The sequence below is a fragment of the Biomphalaria glabrata genome, chromosome 6 (assembly GCF_947242115.1).
Source record: "Biomphalaria glabrata chromosome 6, xgBioGlab47.1, whole genome shotgun sequence".
NCBI classification, from domain to species: domain Eukaryota; kingdom Metazoa; phylum Mollusca; class Gastropoda; family Planorbidae; genus Biomphalaria; species Biomphalaria glabrata.
In genome coordinates, this window is record NC_074716.1 from 3,396,634 (window position 1) to 3,416,069 (window position 19,436).

The window sequence follows — 19,436 nt, forward strand, 5'->3', positions numbered from 1 at the left end:
CAAACAAAGCAATGATTAGAGTTTAATAAAAGACATCTCTACAAATCAAATATGTACATTCAACTAAATTGTTATTTAACCTTGGTTAGGCGATTAATAGAATATGCTTCCTCTGTTGTGGGACCCCTCAAGAAAACATTAACAGACACAAAATAGAGAAGTGAGATTCACAACAAACGAATTTGATTAGAGTAATACCTTTAGTAAAAATCTCTAAATTTATAATAGATTCCCATCAGGATAGAAAACTCAAAAGTAAATTTAGTAGCAATCATATAGGGCCTATAAAACACTGAACCATAATCTTCAAATACACAAAAAAAACTAATAAAATACTCAGAAAGACACAAAGATAAAGGCACATTCCTCGTTTCATATGCTAGGACAAATGTATACAAATGCTCCTTCTTCCCTAGTGCTATATTAGAGCATGGAATGGGTTGCCTGGGTCAGCAAGGAAAACCAATGATTTGGTGGAATTTAAATCATTGATTAACATTCATGGCTAGATTGACCTAGGAACACGTACGCGTACCGTAGGACGTAATCATCTAATTTTTTGAAGTAACGTCTGTATAAGATTATTTTATATACGCTGCCGAGGACAGACGTGGACGGCGAAAAGAAAATCTTAATCGACCACCGATGGACAATGGTTTAATGTTAGCGAAAAGGCCTTGGCTATGTTTTATCACGCTCACATCTGCAATATTTTAAGTTTCAATATCACTGCCTGGTATGGCAATCTGAGCATTAAAAATAAAAATAAACTTCATAGAATCCTAAATGCTGCTGGCAGAATCATTGGCAAAAAACAAACCAGATTTGGGCAGTTGTTTGAGACAAACATCTATAAAAAAGCTAACAAGATCCTCGAAATAAAGAATCACTCTTTGTGTCAGGATTTTGTGATTTTACCATCACAAAAGAGATACAAGACACCGATAGCAAAGACAAACAGACACAAACACTCTTTCGTTCCCCAGGCAATCAAATAATTAAATAAGAACAATCTGGTATAAACTTTGTCACATGTAAATTAAGAGTGAGTTTGGTGTGAGTGTACATTTTGGTTTCTTATAGTTATAATGTTTTTTTGTTTGGTGTAATGCACAAATTGTAAGACAAATTTCCTTACGGATAATAAAGATTATTATTATTATTATTATGCTAGTCCTGGATGTGGCAAAATATCTAGGTCACAGCTGACGCTGCGTACTTATATACGCTCGTGTTTTCGTGGTATATAAAATAATATCGGCAAAATGTTCGATACAAATATTTTCTGAGATAAGATTGTGGTTGTTGATAGTTTTAGCTCATATCTTCTGATATTCTTTCTGAAAATATCGAAAGCTGCCTGTTCCGAGTGGAACATTTCGGGGGCGGATTGTTAATTTTCAAAGCTCTTCGTTATTTGCTCTTTTATTTATTTATTTTGGCAGCATGAAGTTTAAATTAATTAGCGTCCTTGACATTAATCAATGTATCATGGGAATGCCCATTGGAATTGTATTATTTTTTTATTATATAGGTCATAGTAGTTTAGTTTAAAACTTATTCATATAACTATCTCCTTATCTTGTACATGATAGATGTTTCTTTCACGCATTTCTATCTATTGATAGTGTGTCGTGTATTAATGTTAACAACTATTAATAAATGGTTATTAGTTTCTAGGTCAATTTTAGATCAAGGCTGCAAGGTCTTTGGACGCGTCTAAAAAAAATGGGAGGGGTGAGAGGATGCAAAGTCTGCGCTTCAAGATAGTCTAGACTTCGTTAAATTTGTTTACATCAGACATCAAGGCCCTGTGTTTCATGACCAATTTTTTTTAATAAAAAAAAATGATTATTAATATTGAAAAAAAAAATTCGCCCAACGTGGGGCTCGAACCCACGACCCCGAGATTAAGAGTCTCGTGCTCTACCGACTGAGCTAGCCGGGCACACATGAATTTAGTCGAGACAAAACAAATCATCCCAAGTTCCGGTTTGTTTGTTTTACATTTTTAGGATGTTCCTTCAGAGTTGAAGATAGTTTACTTCCTAGTCCAAACCTCCCGCAGGACGACGGGGGATGGGAGCGGGCAGGGTTTGAACCCTCGACCGTCGATAAATCCGAACGACAGTCCAGCGCACAAACCGCACGACCAGGCAGCCATCCCGACCAGGCAGCCGGTACTAAAATGTTCTTTATCATAATTTAAATAAATCTGTTAACGGACAAATCTAGAATGGATTCTAGATTTCCATGATAAATACGCCATCTATGTCTAAGGTCTAAATTCTAGATGTAGATTCTATAGAGTTCGATAGTCAATCTTGAAGTTTATAAATATTCTAGAATTTTAGATGTAGCCTTGCCTATAGGTACACAGAAAAAAAGACTAAAAGTTATAGTAAAAGTGGTTCAATGAAATAATGGCTAAGACGGATTTTAAGAGAAATCGGGTCTCAAAGAAATCCTTTGCCGAACTGTGAACGGAGTAGTCACCGGAGCGTCGCATGAGGTTTGCGGGGGGAACACGTCTTCCGACAGAATGAATTACGCTTACCAAGCGTTGCAATGTTGCAATGACATGGACATGGAGGAAAACGCAAATATAGTAAGCCCACGTAGGCCTATAACTTGGCGCCACACTTTCATGGAGGACCTCAGAGCAGTGGACACCAGGTGGGAAGAGGCTTCAGACATTGCCAATGGCATCTTTATGGAGACAGCGTGCCCCCCAATGCATCGAACGGCGCGGGAGGATCTAATTTAAGTCTAAAGTAAGTATATAATAAGTGTTTTGTAAAATGTTTTACATGTTTTGGATGTTCCTTCAGAGTTGAAGATAATTAATTCCTAGTCCAAACCTCCCGCAGGACGACGGGGGTGGAAGCCTCGACCATCGATAAATCTAAACAACAGTCCAGCGCGCAAACAGCACGACCAGGCAGCCATCCATAATAAGACTCGTCTTCGAGGATGCAGTAGGCCTATTTCACGTAGGCTAGTTACGCAGTCCTGTGATCTAGATAGATATTCATATTTTGCCCCTTTCATCGCAGACATGTCACATAGAATTTTTTTTTTATAGAATAGATAAATTAAGATAACTTTATTGATCCAATCAAATGGAAATTCAGTTTGACTATAATTGACAAATTCAGCGTCACTACAGTACAATAACAACATAGATGCACGATATACATGCACATACGAACAACATTCACACACGAAAAGAACACATACACACTCATAACCAGCGCTTATAAATATAGACTGTACTTCTCGATGATGACAGAATGTTAATTTTTAATGTTTTCACATAACTGGATCTACGAATTAACTAACAGTTGTGGTAAGTTCGTCTGTCAGGGCAGTTGTTTACAAACATGTCTCAATCTGTTTGCTCCAGACAACTTTGTAGCTGTAAAACAGAGTCGTCAGACCATGACTGGATGGACTGTACTTCGGGTTTTGTCGATCTAATATATTGTTGTCTCTTTACGGCTTCTGCTTCATACTTCACTTCAACAGAAGAGACTATTACATTCAGTACCAAACACCGAGTGTTACGTGCGCAGCATATGTGTGAATCAAGTGTTACCACGGTGCACAGCATCCACGGTGCACAGCATTGTGTGAATGTGGAATGGTGCGAATGCGTTGAAAGAGAAAGATCTAAAATGTAGGAATGTATGTAAACGAGGTGATTATTGACATATTATGATTTGTTGGGCCAAGATTAAAGTTCTCTTAAACTACTATTGATGTGTCTGTTTGAGTGTATGATTAAGAGTTACGTAACAGACATAAAATGAAATAAATAATTTTAAGGCTTGTCTTCAAGTCCGAAGATTAATGAGGAATGCAGTATTTCCCGTAGATACGCAGCCCCAGCAGTGACCTACATATCCAGGGTAACCATAACTTTTTTCCGCCAGTGGTCGATTAAGATTATCTTTTCGCCGCCTGCATCTGTTCTCAGCAGCGGATTTTTTATCTCAAATATGTATCCCGCGGCCTTTGTGAGTGACCTTCAGCTGTCTCATTCTGGGGTAGCATGCAACCAGGTGCTCTCTTCTATGTCAGCTAAGGCAAGTTAATGTCTAAGCTGGTCTTTAAAGCGTTTCCGTGAGGCGTCTCTGATACGTCGACCATCTTTTAGCTCATCAAAAAAAAAAAAAAGACTGCGTAACTGTCGGACCATAAGAAGTCCCTCTCTACTGTCCATACCGGGGTTCACAAGGACGTCGCTGTTTGTACTGCGTAACAGACGTAACACTAAGGATTAACAAACCCACAGATCATAAAGATAAAATTTATTCAACTTTCAATGTCTACAAACTTCAGACCATGACAAATGATGATGGTGGATGCAAACACAGTCACAACAGAGTGAGGGATGATTACATGGAATCGGACAGATACAGCAGTGGTCAGGAGCAATGATAATAGTCTTGACAAAAAAAAAAGACAGCATTGACACTGATGATTGATGGATCACCTCGACTCTAAAACAAATACAAAACTTGTGTGCAATGAAGATAATTAACTGTGGGGGTTGACTGTGTGGTATAAAAACTGTGGCTACCTAGCAAGAGATCTTGAGTTCAAATCCCAGTTTGACCTGAGTTGTGTCAGCTGGATGCCAAAAGGGCAGCAGGGAAACCTTCTCCCCAGCTACTTCCCTCCTCCACCCTAAACATTTCTACAAGGGATTGAACCCTAGCCCACTGAGCATGGCACAGCATGAAAAAAAGCAAAAAAAAAAAGAACTTTAAAAAACTTAACACTATTTCCTGTCTATATCAAATGACAAGACATACAAGCACATACTGCCATTTAATAACTTCAACCCACAAATCAATATACTGATTTTTTTTTTAAATCTGAATGTAAAAGAGTAGCGACATCTTTTGTTTTTTCAATTTAAAAAATTTTTTAATGAACCAAAAGTGTTAAAAACTACCAGGGCAGAAATGCCCCACTGAAATAAAACTTGATCAAGTGTACCCATTGCTTAATGGAAGTGGTCTTCAATATGATCCCTTCTATTTGAGCATCTTTATTTAGACTAGGTACAAGCATGGCCTCTTTCTGGAATGTTCATGCAAAAACAAAAACTTAGAATTAGGTTTTAATACTTAGGGAGGGAAAATTTTTTTTTTTAAAATTCTACTTTTTGATAATGGACGCAGATGTTTTGTGTTTTATTACTTGCTGGCTCAAAACACTAAATCAAAACTTGATCACCCTTTGAGACAATGCCCTTCAAAATAAATGTTCATCGCTTGTCAATGAAAATTTAGGATTAAACTAAACAAAGAACTACAACACTACATGAGATAAACGAAACAAAATATGACTAAGTAAATTCATAAACACTGATAAAGGATTGCCAATAATGAGATTCTCAGGTCACAAAGAGCGTTTCCTTATTATCCAGGCTTCACAGTTCTTTGTGTGAAAACTGTTTTGGACAGGAATTCTTTAATACCTTGTAAAAATTAGATTTATATGTACCTCATTCCATAATGATAAAAGAAAAAAAAAAAGACAAGCAATAAATTTTTTAAAAAAATTATGAAAATAAACAAATAAATTAAAAATCAATTTATCCTTTTTCCTGTCTATCACAGATACAAGTTTCCATAAGAATACACAAAAAATTTACTAAAGAATTTAAGTGATATAGCGACTATGGATATACAATTTGTAGACATTTGCAAAGAATATTCATAAGTCATAAAAAGTCTTTTTGAGACCATGTTTATATATATATATCTTTAATTTATAGAATTAATACATACATGAGAATAGTATTCATATGACAAAACAAAATCTATTGCAAAATTTTGCTTTGAAGCAACAAATATCTTCATAATTTGTTGTCAAATATAAAACTTATTGAATTATGCATGAACAAGAAATTGAGAAAAAAAAATACTATAAATATCTATTCATGTATGGCTTAGTATTGGGAGGGCAGTATCAAGATTTCAAAGACTAGCCTAACTTTGAAGTTTAAATATACAACACATTAAGTACCTTGTCATTGTGTGATCAGTGTGGTTCTTATAATAAACTTGTATGTATAATAAATGTCATAGCAAAAAAAAAAACAAGGAGAAAAATGTCAATGCAAAATTTGAACCAATTCCTGTTTGGAAAGTTTAAACAAAACAAAAAGCATTAAAACAAAAGATAATTGATTTGTCTTTTTTTAATTAAACTGAATACAATGAGTTTTTGAAAAGAAAAAAAAAAAAGAATCTCATATTGAAATATAATATCACAAAATCAAGCACGCTAAAACAAAACTTCTCTAGCCCCTGAAACATTGAACAAACTGTGGAGGAGACCAAGCCAAAGACAGTGACCAAAGTCCCTTTCAGGCAGTGTTAGTAAACCAAGCTAGACTGATACTAGAGTTACTGGTTAAATCACCAAATCTAAATGATCACCAAATCCAAATACTCACAATACAAAACAAACAAAAATACAGTAAAGCCATGTAGTATACACATTTGTCATTTATATATTGAGCATTATATTAATTCTAATGAAGTTTAACATTTTCCAAACTATTTGGAAATATAACCTCCACAGACTTATCTATAGTGAATAGGATTACTCTACATGTATTAATAAAAGTATGACATGTCAGTTGTTATAGAACAGTGCACTACAGCTGTGGTTCATGTCTAGTTGTCGGGCCAGTCCCATGTTTCAGGCTCGAAGCTTTCATACTCAGGATCATACATAAATGAACGAATGTAGGCCTCCTTGTCAGCTGGCTCAGGGTAGGCAGAGGCCATGTTGTTCTTGTACACATACTCGGCTAGGTCAGTAGCAATTTTTAAGGAGACGTCCTGGACAGTGTTCAATGGCGGGTAGAGTCTGCCTTCTTTGAGGTGATCCTCCGTTACCAGAGTAGCTAGTTTCTAAATGCAATAAATAAAAAGAATACCATTATGAACAGCCTTTTTGATTAATCTTCCAAACTCACAAAATAAGAAAATCAGTAATAATAATAATCATCCAAGTTCCCCTCACAGTCAGATTGTCTTTCTAACAGACAGGAAAACAACCCTCCAAAGCTTGCAAAACTCTGATTCCCCTTATATTAAAAACCTGAGAACAGCACTTACAAAGCTCAACAACAACAGCAAAAAAACTGTTATTCAATGGATACCAGCTCACATACAACTAGCAGGAAATGAGAAGGCTGACACACTCGCCAAGAGTGGGAGAACAAACTCACAAGTAAACTCTGCACTCTATCCAGAAGAAATGAAGAAATTAATTGTAGATAAAATAAATGAGAAATGGACGAGCTCTCATCCAAATCACAAGAAAGATGATGCTTACTATAAGCTATCCCGACAAGACCAACGTCTAATCTTTCGACTCAGGACCGGACACAACAGAATGCGACAACACATGTTCCGGAAGCTCAAAATTGGAACCAGTGAAATCTGCCCATGTGGAGTATCACCAGAAAATGCCGACCACGTCCTCCAAAGCTGCTCTCTCTACCAAGAGGCCCGTATAAGACATTGGCCCCAAATCACCCCAATAGAAAGAAAACTATATGGAGAGCTCCCTGATTTGGAAACCACTGCGCAGTTCATCTCATGTATTGGTCTAGTCATATGAACACTCCAACATAACAATGAAAACGATGAAGAAGAAGTAATAATAATAAAGAATTTAAGAAAAACAAAAATGAGAAGCAAGATAAAAACCTTAGAAACATCAACTTTTCAGCCATCCATCTATCCCCCCACCCCACCTCTATAACAATTAAGTAAAGCCTATTTAATGATATACAAGATCTTTAAATTACTACAACCTAATAAAATGCTCAGAAGTACACAAAGATAAAGGCAAATTTCTAATTCCATATGGCAGCGAAGATTTGTACAGGTGCTTCTTCATCCATAGTGCTATTAGAGCATGGAATGAGCTGCCTGAATCCGGATAACCAATGAGTTTAAGTCTCAAATTAAAATACGTGATTAGATTTCTTTACACTTTTAAGTTCTAGGGAATCAATCATACAAAAAACTAGTACCACTGTCAAGGACCACGAGGATACTAGAGGATACGTTCAGCATCAATAACAAAAAAATTTTATGGCTTAATATGTTTTTTTTAAATGTAAAAATTACCAGTAACCTAGTTTTAATGTGAGCAATAGATTTAAGTAGGGTACAAGCAAAAGAAAAAATGTGTCAAAACGTAATAAGGGGATTAATCCATACATATATTCACATTGCTCATTAAAGAGCATTTATTTCCCTTATTTCAATACCAAACACAAAAATTAATCAGCAATTATTAATTAACTAATTGGTTAATTTTTTTATTGACTCATGTCTTGTCAGGTACAATGACTAATTGAGCAAAGTTTCCACTTGATCCAAGAATGGGAAATAGGAAAATAAAAAAAAACTTTTACCAGACAGAAAGAGTTGGATATAAGCTTTTTAAAAAGGGAACAAATGTTTTCATTTGAGAATATGAACATGTCCAATGATGCAACGTATTTACTAGCACTACTGACCTGAGCGGCTCTCAAGAAGACTAGATCTGACACATGTCTGATTCCACAGGTAAGTATGCCGAGGGCGACACCAGGGAAAATGTAAGCATTGTTACCTTGACCTGGATGGAAAATCTGTCCATTGTGGTTGTACTGAGGGAAAGGACTTCCGCTGGCAAAGACAGCACGCCCCTAGACAACAATGACAAGTCATCCATAAATTCATTCACATTATAAGATTCAATTATATTTTGTAACAAAAAAAAAAATAAAAATATTTACTGAATGACATGAAGAAAAAAAAATTAGGGGGGGGGGGGGGGGGGATGATTGAACAATGCTGACTGCATGAAAAAAAAAGATTTAATCAAAATCCAATTACTATCAAAGACTAATGATAACAGTTGTGATGATGTATTTGTATATAGTATTGTTAATTGTTTGTTAGTAGAATCTTGGTTAACGTTAGGAGGAATTCTAAGTTTATTTGTTTTGGTTTCCTTGTTCTCATAGTTAAAGTAGAGTTACGGCCCTTGAGAGATTGTTATTGTTGTCAGAGGTTGGAGTTTTGAGACTAACCGTAGAAGTACTGCATAAAACGGCAGTTTTCATAGTTTGTCATATATTTAACAGTTCAACATTTGACGGCGTTATTTAGAGTTACGGTTTATTCTGATTGCTTTTAATAAATTTATATTTCTTTTCTTAATGAATCCCTGGGGTTTATTTTGAATGGTTGAAAGACGTATGTTTACGTGTCCATGTCAGTGCCGTGCCAGGAGTTCACAGCGACAGTTTTTGACGATATTGTTTAGAATCTGGCACAATCCTTTATGCGGATGTGGGGTGGGATTTAAAGCAGATAGTGTTCACAGCACAAACAACTAGGTTAGAGAAAAAAAAAACTAATATAAAAAACTGGTCTTCAATTCAGCCCATGAATTTAAATAAATTTAACTATTTTACTCAAAATATTATGAAACCTTCAGCAAACGTAGAAATCACAGAATTTTAAAAAACAATTTAAATATGGATGACAGCAACTTGTCTTTCAACATTGGACATTGAAGCGCAAGTTGACATAGTCACTTATTGATAGCTCTTACTTACTTCAGTCAAAGAGTAAGCCTGCTCAGCAGTGCACTCAGCCATGCTTGTGGGATTACTCAAAGCAAAGATAACAGGCCGGGCGTTGTGTTTGGCCATTGAACGAATGACATTTTCATTGAAGGCTCCAGGTTGGGCAGAAGCCCCTAGAATATTACATTCAAAAGTAATTTGTGACTAATAATACCAAGATGTAGAATACATAAATAATTATGGTCGTAAAAAAAAATTAACTATGAGCTATATAAATATTACATCGCTTTATTGATACAATTAAACTCCATATTTACTAATAAGATAGTTATTAAAAGAAATACTTTTACCAATTAATGCTGTAGGTTTCAGCTCGTTCACAATTTCTTCCAAGTTGGTCATGGGTTTGAAATCTTTAGCAAAGTCTTTTTTATGGCCTGTTACAGGGTGATTAGGACGATTCTGAAAATGTAAAGTGCAATGGTCGATTGACTCTATTATACTTAGAAGCCATATCCTAGTTTGCTCAGAGATGGCTAAAAGATTTACATTTATTTCTACTGATAAATTACATCAAGAGAACATTACAAGGGCCACACCTGTAGAACAGGGTGCTGTACCTTCATGGAAGATTTAGAAACTAGGCACACCAGATAGGATGAAACTGAAGACCGGAGAATCTAATCTAAGTATTACTAAGTCTACTGATGCATACATGTCAAATTCTGTACAGAATTTTAGTCACAATAGCACATCATGTACTTAAAACTTCTATATTCCTAAGTGTTAAGTCAATACAACTACATCAAACTCCATTTAAATGAGGGCCTAGCTCAAATCTTCTCTTGTAAAACCCCTGGGCCCTAAATCCTGCTGTTCTTATCTTATCTTATATAATACAGACGTTATTTCAAAAAAGAATAAGCTACGTCCTACGCGTCATGCATATTAACCAAAGACTTAAATTCAGCCAAGTCACTGGTTTTCCTGGCTAGCTCAGGCAACCCATTCCATGCTGTTGTGCCTAATGCCATAAAGGTCAAGAATTTCCCAGACCTGTCAAGGTTGAAATCAGCAATGTTGATGCAATCCAAAATATGAGGCACGGTTTCCTATTCCTACCCTGCAATGGGGGCACCTTGAGTCAAGTATAGCCTGAACCATGTCAAATATGAGGCAACAGGACAGTGACCCCCCTCCTGTACTGTGCTATAACAGCCTGAGCAGCTTCTACCACAAGAGGGCACAGACAGTGCACAACATGTGCTCCCAGACTTTGTCTTATCTTCTAAGCTTATATTATAAAATACAGATGTTACAACCCTAGGTCAATCTAATCATGCATGATAATCAATGACTTAAAACTCTGCCAAGTCATTGGTTTTCCTGGCCGACTCAGTCAACTCATTCCACGCTCTAATAGCACTAGGGAACTGTGAACTTTTTGGGATTTGTTCCAGCACTCATGCCATTTTTATTGATTGGACTGTTCCCAGAGCAAATGTTGGTCTTAAATATATAGCGTAAAGTAAGCATCAAATATAAAGAAGTTTTAAAAAAATTATACTCACTTTGACCAACAGACCCTTGGAGTCAATGAGCCAAATCTTGTTTCTGGCTTCTTGCACTGGAATACCAGACTCAGTCATAGCCAGCACAAGTAACTGGGCAATGCCAATGTTTGCCTGTTCAGTAAAATAACAAGGTCATTGGATAAAGTTTCACACTAAACATTAGATAGCTAGCTGCCCTACACACAAGTCTCAAGGGCAACAACTTACTTCTCCAGCTCCCAGCAGCAAATATTTGTTGTCTTCCAGTTTTTTACCAGTGATTCTCAAACTAGCAAAGACACCAGCAGCAGCAACAGAAGCCGTACCTGGAATCACAACATTAATATATTTAGACATAGTTTCCATTGCCCCTTGAAAGCTTAATTTAAATTGCAGAAGACAACATACAATTTAACGTCTAGAGAAACAAAGTTAAAAAAAAAAAATGAAATAGAAAAAGCAATATTATGTTTAGTGTATGTTTTTTTAACCCTTAAAACGTATTTGGTAGATTAACCTCTACACATCAGAATTGTAATTTTCATTTGGTATGCACTCATTGTAAAACAGTTCAGCACTTTAAGGGTTAAGTGCAAAATGTACACTTGGTTATAAGTCACACATATTTTTTTAAAGGAAGCTCTACTAAACACAAGCAACACTGAAGCTCAATTGTTTTTAAAAAATGTCTTTTAAACTACATTAGCTAAAGACAATTATGAAATGCAGACAATGCTGAAAGTTGGTCAACAAAAGTTCAGTCAAGAAGATTAATTCTGTATTTGGATATGTATCTTCGACATCTGCATAATTTTAATTCCAGCAATTTTTAAATTAGAATAGTCTCAAAGAGATGGAGTTCACATTAAATTAAAACTGGTTTTTGTCAATTTTGTTAAATGTCTTATACAAGTCACCTTTTTGTTTTGGATTTTATTAAAACTACAACTAGTTTACATTGCTTCATCAATTTTCTTTCAAAGAATGCATCTCAACAGAAATGATGTTAAACTCAGTCAAAGCAATACATAGACCAAGCTTATAGAAATCAATCACTGGGGGGTGCTGGGAAGCACAGAAATAGAACCATTGTTATACTATTCAAAATATTCAATGGGTTTTTCAAAAGTTCAAACCACATCTTATCTTATATATTACAGAATGTAATGTAATCATTCACCTTGGATGTCATCATTGAATGTACAGTATTTATTTCTGTACTTCTCCAAGAAGCGGAAAGCATTTTGGTTGCCAAAGTCTTCAAACTGTATCAGGCAGCCATAGCCATACCTGAGAAGTGAAATCAATCATGTATAATATAAGATAGTTCATGACCTCCTATCAATTAACGCAAGTTTTTTTAATCTCATTGTTAAGTACTTTGCACATTTTAGTCCTATTCAACAAGTTTAGAGATGCACTAATAGCTGCAATCCTTGTGCACCTAGGCAAAGTTCTACAATATAACAGTGATGGTCTTTAGACACAACACGAGTGAATGAAACATAAGTTTATAGCTGCAATATCAATTTAGTCAAGACTACTCTCTTTGAAGTTGCTACAGCTCAGCCCACTGTCATTGAGTCTCAGATTTTAATGTGCTTCCTAGATATTTGAAAGTTTTTACTTTTTCAAGCAGATGGACAGTAATTTTAATGTTTTTATATTTCTGTCTGACCTCTTTTCATTAGGGCATACACAATTTACAACTTCTCAATGCATCTATAAAACAACAAATGCTTTTATATCTTTATCTATTATCTCTATAAATCATTTCATTCCTCCATATTAGTTCATGTGGAGGCACTGTGGCTGAGAGGTACAGCGCTTTGCTTCTGAACTCGGGGTCCTGGGTTCGAATCCTGGTGAAGACTGGGATTTTTATTTTCAGGATCTTAATGGGTACCTGACATTAGTCGAGGAAAAGTAAAGATGGCTGGTCGTTGTGCTGGCCACATGACACCCTCATTAACCGTGGGCAACAGAACCAGATCGCAAGGTCTGAAAAGGGAACTTACTAGTTCATGTGGCCAAATTTCAGGAACATTGCTCAGAGTTAGAAAGCACTTCAAAATAATCCTGGAGGTTTCAGTTTAGAAAGTAAGGCTGAACAGAAATTGAGTTTCCTAAAGCTATACATATTTATATACACTTGTTTCTACATTTATTTATATGCACACTAAGTAACACTGTATCGTCTACCTTCTGGCCACAGCCTGCATGAATTCATCAATAAAATCATCATACTCCTGCCCAGTGACTCTCTTCTGATTTCTACCAATATACAATGGATCGTCATGAAGTTTCTGTACGGGAGTCAAAGTAAGGAAAAATTGTATTGAATACATCTAACTTCTTTGGTTATATGTAATGTAAGGATACATTTTCTGAACCAATTTATATGCGGGCACAAAACTAGCTAATCATTTCTGAGATAAAGAGCAGGTATTAGAAAAAAGTATTCCAAAAATGTACCTTGTTATTAGTTCCTACATCCAGGAGAATGGGGAGACACTTGGCCGGGTTGATGCCTCCTAAAGCTGTATAAAGGGACAGCTTACCAACAGGGATTCCCATCCCGTAAGCTCCCAAATCTCCGAGTCCCAAGATTCTCTCTCCATCTGTAACGACAATGGCCTGAAATAGAAAACATCTCACCCTGAGTATCATGTTTGAAGCAAGCTTATCAAAAGTATCATGTTTGAAGCAAGCTTATCAAATGTATCATGTTTTAAACAAGCTTATCAAATGTATCATGTTTGAAACAAGCTTATCAAAAGTATGTTTTAAACAAGCTTATCAATTGTATCATGTTTGAAACAAGCTTATCAAATGTATCATGTTTTAAAAAGCTTATCAAAATTATCATGTTTGAAACAAGCTTATCAAAAATATTTTTAAGACTTATTATTCCACGAGAGGGCAATACCTTCACATTTCTCTCTGGCCAGTTGCACAAAATATCATAGATGTGACCTTTGTCTTTAATGGAGATGAATAAGCCTCTAGAAACAAAACATTCAATGCATAAATTTATTCATTTTTCAATACATGCATACATTGCTAGTAAAAATACATAAGGAAAAAAAAACATTCTAAAAACTAACTATTTCTAGACAACGATAAAACATAATCAGTTTGAAAATATATATATATATAAATATACCATAATATAACACACACACATATATATAAATATACAATAATATAACATATACATACACACACACACATATATATAAATATATATACATATACCATATAACTATGAATTTTATATGTCAGATCAAATAATTTTGTTTTTGTCATTCTCAACTTTAAAAAAAAAGGATGGGAGTGTTGGGAGGGGGGGGGGGGGGCAGCAAAATTCAAGTAAAATCAGGAATAAACTGTTTGATGGGTTTCCAGCTCAGACTGAGCCCTGGTGAAGTTGACAACACGCAGTCTTCAAGGGATGCATATACCCCTCTTTCTAAAACCGCCCCTGAAGAACGTGTCTTATTTTCATCTCTCAGAGCACATATTTTCAACGTCATTTCCAGAGCTATTGTAGACTCGCAAACGGCCCACACCTGTCAAATTATTTCTAGTGTTCTACGATCCCAGAAGGAACTAAGTTATACCTTGGTCTACGAAACACAACACCATACTGCTGACAGGCCAATCCAACTGTGGGTGTATACACAATGGGCATCATTTGTTCTACATTCTCGGTCAGGACCTGGTGAAAACAAATGTACTTAAATGGTATTGATCAGACCATGCATCATGTTCAATGATGTGCCTTAGATTGTATTTTATGACTTAACATTTGTCAGAGGCTTTTTCAATACTAGGGGGCACAGTGGCTGAGTGGTTAAGCGCTCAACTTCCAAACCTGGGGTTCTGGGCTAGAATCTTGGTGAAGACTGGGATTTTGAATTTTCTTCATTTTTAGGGCCTCCCTGAGTTCACCCATCTCTAATGGGTACCTTGACTTTAGTTGGGGAAAGTAAAGGCTGTTGGTCGTTGTGCTGGCCAGATGAAAAGGAAATTTACTCCTTTTTACTTTTTTTTAATACTAATGGTAAAAACAAAAGGGAAAAAAAACTTCATTTCGAGTGCTGGCCAGATAACACCCTGCTCGTATAACTGTTGGTCAAAGAAATGGATAACCTTAATATCATCTGCCCTATAGATCGCAAGGTCTGAAAAGGAAATTTACTTTTTTACTTTTTTTCAAATACTAATAAAGGGAAAAAACTTCGTTTGAAAAACTTGAGGAAAGTTGTAAATAGAAAATGTAGACTTATGGTTCCTAATTTTTTTGATCAGCGCATCTTTCAAGGGAAAGCATTCTCATTGATCTCAGTTGTGGACCTGATGAGAGAGGGGAGAAAGTTTCCAAGCTCCCTTTCGGCACCCAGCCCACACAACTCAGTTGAAGTCTGGATTCAAAATAAAGTCCCCTTGTTAGGTAGCCAAGCAGTTAAAGCCACTTTGCCACACTTATCCCATTTATTGTAAGTCCCATGCAGATATTCAAAAAAAATGTTACCTAAAATTAAACACGAATGATGGATATAATAATAAATGAAAATATTTACTAAGAAGACGGACAATCATGAATGAAAGAGAGTGTTAGCCTTCCTATTGATCTCAATGTAAAAAAAAAAAAAAAAAAATGACTTGCTTTGTAAAACAACTTCTCATTTCGATCCTGCAATGACATTAGATAAATAAATCGGTCGAGGTCACTGCTTCGCTTGGCAAAATTTGTCAGCACACGAATTTTTTGCTCCTCCATTGTTCGAACACACGGTGGCACAAGACCATGGATGCCCATCAACTGCCTTTCTCTAAGAGTGTATGCAGTACCCTGCAAATAATAACAAATTTATTTAAATAACATGGAACTTCTATTTCTTTACAAAACAAAGTAAAAAAAAAAGAATTTAAGCTCATGTATAACATACCGGGGCAAGTGGTGGAGTCTTTTTTTTAGAAGATTTCAAAGTTTACTATTGTTAAGTGACAAACATACATAAAAGTAAAGTGTTTTAGTTCACCTTTTCTAAATACTACTGAATTAATCAGATATTAACTCTTTCTCTACTATTGGTTGATAGCATCATTGATTTGACCTCATTATATTAAATTAATGTTTGATTTTTATAAACTTGACTTTGTGTTATATAAAAAGAGCATGCATCCTCCTTTAATTCTATACCAAATCAAACATTTTCTGATAACAAACGAAAGAGTTATTGAAGCTTAATCATAACAGGGGAGTGAAATACTAATGAGCAAAATGAAGAATTCCATCGAAACGTGGAAAAATAATTACGGAGAGAAAGAGTCAATAACCTTTGGCATCTAAACTATTTCTACCTTGTTCAATTTAGGGTTGCGCAGTATGTCGATCCCTCTGACACGAGAACGGTTAATAAGATCATGTTTAGGTTCATGCTGTTCTTTATCTGACTTGTATCTCACACAGACTGAAGAAACTTGAGGGCTTAACAATATTGAAACAATGTGAATGTATATTTTTACACTTAAACAGACTTTTCTTTTACTCCAAAAATTATTCATTTTTATCTTCTAATGAGGAATTGTGGATGTATCAAGTGATAATGATATGATTAGTCATTAGATTTTTAGACTCTACTATGACATAAGTATAATTTAAATATTAAAATATATAATCTATAGGCCTATATATAATTCTCTTCATGACTCAACAGTTTGGACACCAAGAAGTAAAGGAAAGATCACTCTTTTATTTCTGCAAGTTGGACTGGAGTTACCCCACTTTAGTGGCGAAAAAAAAAAAGAGGGGGGGGGGGAAACAAGTAGTATTCACCCGTCACTAAATAGCAAGACTGGACATAACCATTGTAACCAAGAAATCATGGAAAGATCACTCTTTTGTTTCCGCAAGTCGCACTAGAGTTACCCCACGGGGGTGGGGGGTGGAACAAGTAATCTACTCTGTATTCACCAGTCACTAATTAGCAGGGCCGGACTTAACCATTGTGGGGTCCCTATGTGAAATGGATTTCGCGGGGCTAAGTTTGGGTAGGGATACAAATAATAAGTGAAAATTAAGAGTTTGTATTAGAAAATAAATTCTTATTTGCATTTTATTCATTCTTTACTACATACAGAATTACTTTACGAGCCTTGCGTGTAGCGAAGTCATACAGTATATCATAATTCTATTTCCAACATAGATCACGCTCAATAGCAAGAATTACCAAATGTTTCAATCTATCTACAAGAATTGTTGACCTTAAGTAATTCTTTATTAGTTTGAGGCGCGAGAAGCTTGTTCTTTCACTAGATTCCACTATTACTGGTATTACGCAATGCCATTTTATTTTATCCACCACAGCGGTTGCATAGATTGCAGTGGTCTTAAGCCGGCCCTGCAAAATAGTGTTGTAAGCTACGCCGTGGGTCAACTAGTGAAATATATTATAGGTAATATAGATCTAGATGATCACTAGAATTGACTAGATCTAGATTAGAATCTATGGACTATTTATTGGAATTGTAGATCTAGCTTTTTTAAATCTGTGTTTTTTTCCCTGGCCTAATTTAATTAACAGTAATAAGAGTAAGAAGATTAATAACTTAAATAGTGATAGTCTAGATCTAGGTCTAGATCAAGATTTTATCTGCTATCTACTATTTATATCTACTATCTACTACACTACTAGTACTAACTAGTAGTACTACTACAACTAAAGATTTACTTAATTTACTGATCTATAAATAAGCTTATTAACTTATTTACTTTGTTAATGGCTTATCTTATAATTATCTATTCTATCAGCTGATACTGATAGTTAGTATGATTATTATTATTATTATATAAATATTTATATTATGATTCTTTATGATATTTCAATATTAAAATTTAAATTATTATCATCATTATGCTTACAGTTTCGATCCGAAACTTCTGGCAGTAATTGATGCAAGGTTTAACGCCATGGCAGTAGAGTATTATTCTAGAATCAAGAGGGATTCTAGGCTGTATAAGGAAATATTTGGTATAAACACAGTCACTTATTACTCCAAGGCCAAGGTGTGAAGATACACAAGAAAAACAGAGGGCAACGATTCCCTGTTGGGAAAGACCTTCACCTAACGACCTTGAACTTAGACGTTTTGTGTGTGTGTGTCAGTGTTGTTTTTTACCGTTCGATGCGCACTCTAGATTGACTAGAAATCTTTGATGTATTAATGACTCTGTACTGTCTTTAGATATATCTATATCTAGATATAAATAAAGATCTATGATATATGGTTTGGCCCAAACGTCCTTTGTTTTATTTGATCCGGCAGGGTTACATAGATCTATATAAATATATAGATCTATGTATGGTTATCGTATTTTCTGTACAGTCGTTCACCCCTCCAGCAGTAGGCCTACATCTTTGTTTTTGAGGCTTTGAACCTACGAAAAGTATAGTAATAGGTCTATAACAGTCTATTATATATAAATATTTGTATGCTATACACGGTGACTATATAGGCCTACTCAGTTAGACTCTTGTCCACCAGATTACGAAACTAAACAGTGGCGTTCCTAGCGATTTGAGGGCCCGTAGAGGCTTGACCTTTTTCGGGGCCCCTGCATTTTGACATTCGACATCATGACAAGAGATTAATGTACCTGGTACTTGATAAATATTTAAGTCTAAATTCCAATTGGTACAGTAAGTAAAACTGACAAAAAATAATCATTAAAACTTTATAGCGGCCCCCGAAAGCGGAATAGACGCTATTAGTTTTGTGTGGTCTGTCTGTACGTCAGTCCATCCGTCCCGTTTATCTTCTTATCTTATATAATACAGAAGTTACTTCAATTTAAAAAAAAAAAGATGATGATTACGTCATACGCGTCATGCATTTAGTCATGCATGTTAACCAATTATTTAAATTCTGCCAAGTCACTGGTTTTCCTGGCTGGCTCATCAATCCATTCCTTGCTCTAATAGCACTAGAGAGGAAGGAGCATTTGTAAAAATTTGTCCTAGCACATGGAACGAGGAATGTGCCTTTATCTTTGTGTCTTTCTGAGTATTTTATTACATTTAGTTTTTGTATTTCAAGATTATGGTTCAGTGTTTTATGTATACAGTGGAACCTCGAGATACGAGTTTAATTCGTTCCAGACCCGAGCTCGTAAATCGATCTACTCGTATCTCAAACGCATTTTCCCAATATAAAATAAAGAAAACCCAAATTAATTGTTTCTAACCCTAGAT

General features: G+C 35.4%; 1 protein-coding gene and 1 non-coding gene across 2 annotated transcripts; both read right to left on the bottom strand.

The window, feature by feature from the left end:
• Window positions 1-1,875: 1,875 nt before the first annotated feature.
• Trnak-cuu (transfer RNA lysine (anticodon CUU)) lies at window positions 1,876-1,948 on the bottom strand. Its single transcript has one exon. It is a non-coding gene; the product is annotated as a tRNA-Lys (tRNA).
• A 2,350-nt stretch (window positions 1,949-4,298) lies between these two features.
• On the bottom strand, window positions 4,299-18,312 carry LOC106069707 (NADP-dependent malic enzyme-like). The gene is made up of 14 exons (XM_056032724.1): window positions 18,107-18,312; window positions 16,546-16,672; window positions 15,848-16,033; window positions 14,799-14,896; window positions 14,105-14,180; window positions 13,651-13,812; window positions 13,378-13,481; window positions 12,356-12,465; window positions 11,404-11,501; window positions 11,194-11,307; window positions 9,973-10,084; window positions 9,653-9,795; window positions 8,564-8,734; window positions 4,299-6,938 (listed from the first exon to the last, which is right to left on the bottom strand). The coding sequence occupies exons 1-14, from the start codon at window positions 18,154-18,156 to the stop codon at window positions 6,699-6,701; spliced, it is 1,791 nt and encodes a 596-aa protein (XP_055888699.1). The 5' UTR covers window positions 18,157-18,312; the 3' UTR covers window positions 4,299-6,698.
• Window positions 18,313-19,436: the final 1,124 nt, after the last annotated feature.

Coding starts and splice junctions, on each gene's coding strand:
- LOC106069707 (XM_056032724.1), bottom strand. CDS start 18,156: ATGGCGTTAAACCTTGCATCAATTACTGCCAGAAGTTTCGGATCGAAA. Junction 14,897..15,847: donor ATGAGAAGTTGTTTTACAAA/GCAAGTCATTTT, acceptor TGTTTTCACCAG/GTCCTGACCGAGAATGTAGA. Junction 6,939..8,563: donor TCTTCTTGAGAGCCGCTCAG/GTCAGTAGTGCT, acceptor TATTGCATTTAG/AAACTAGCTACTCTGGTAAC.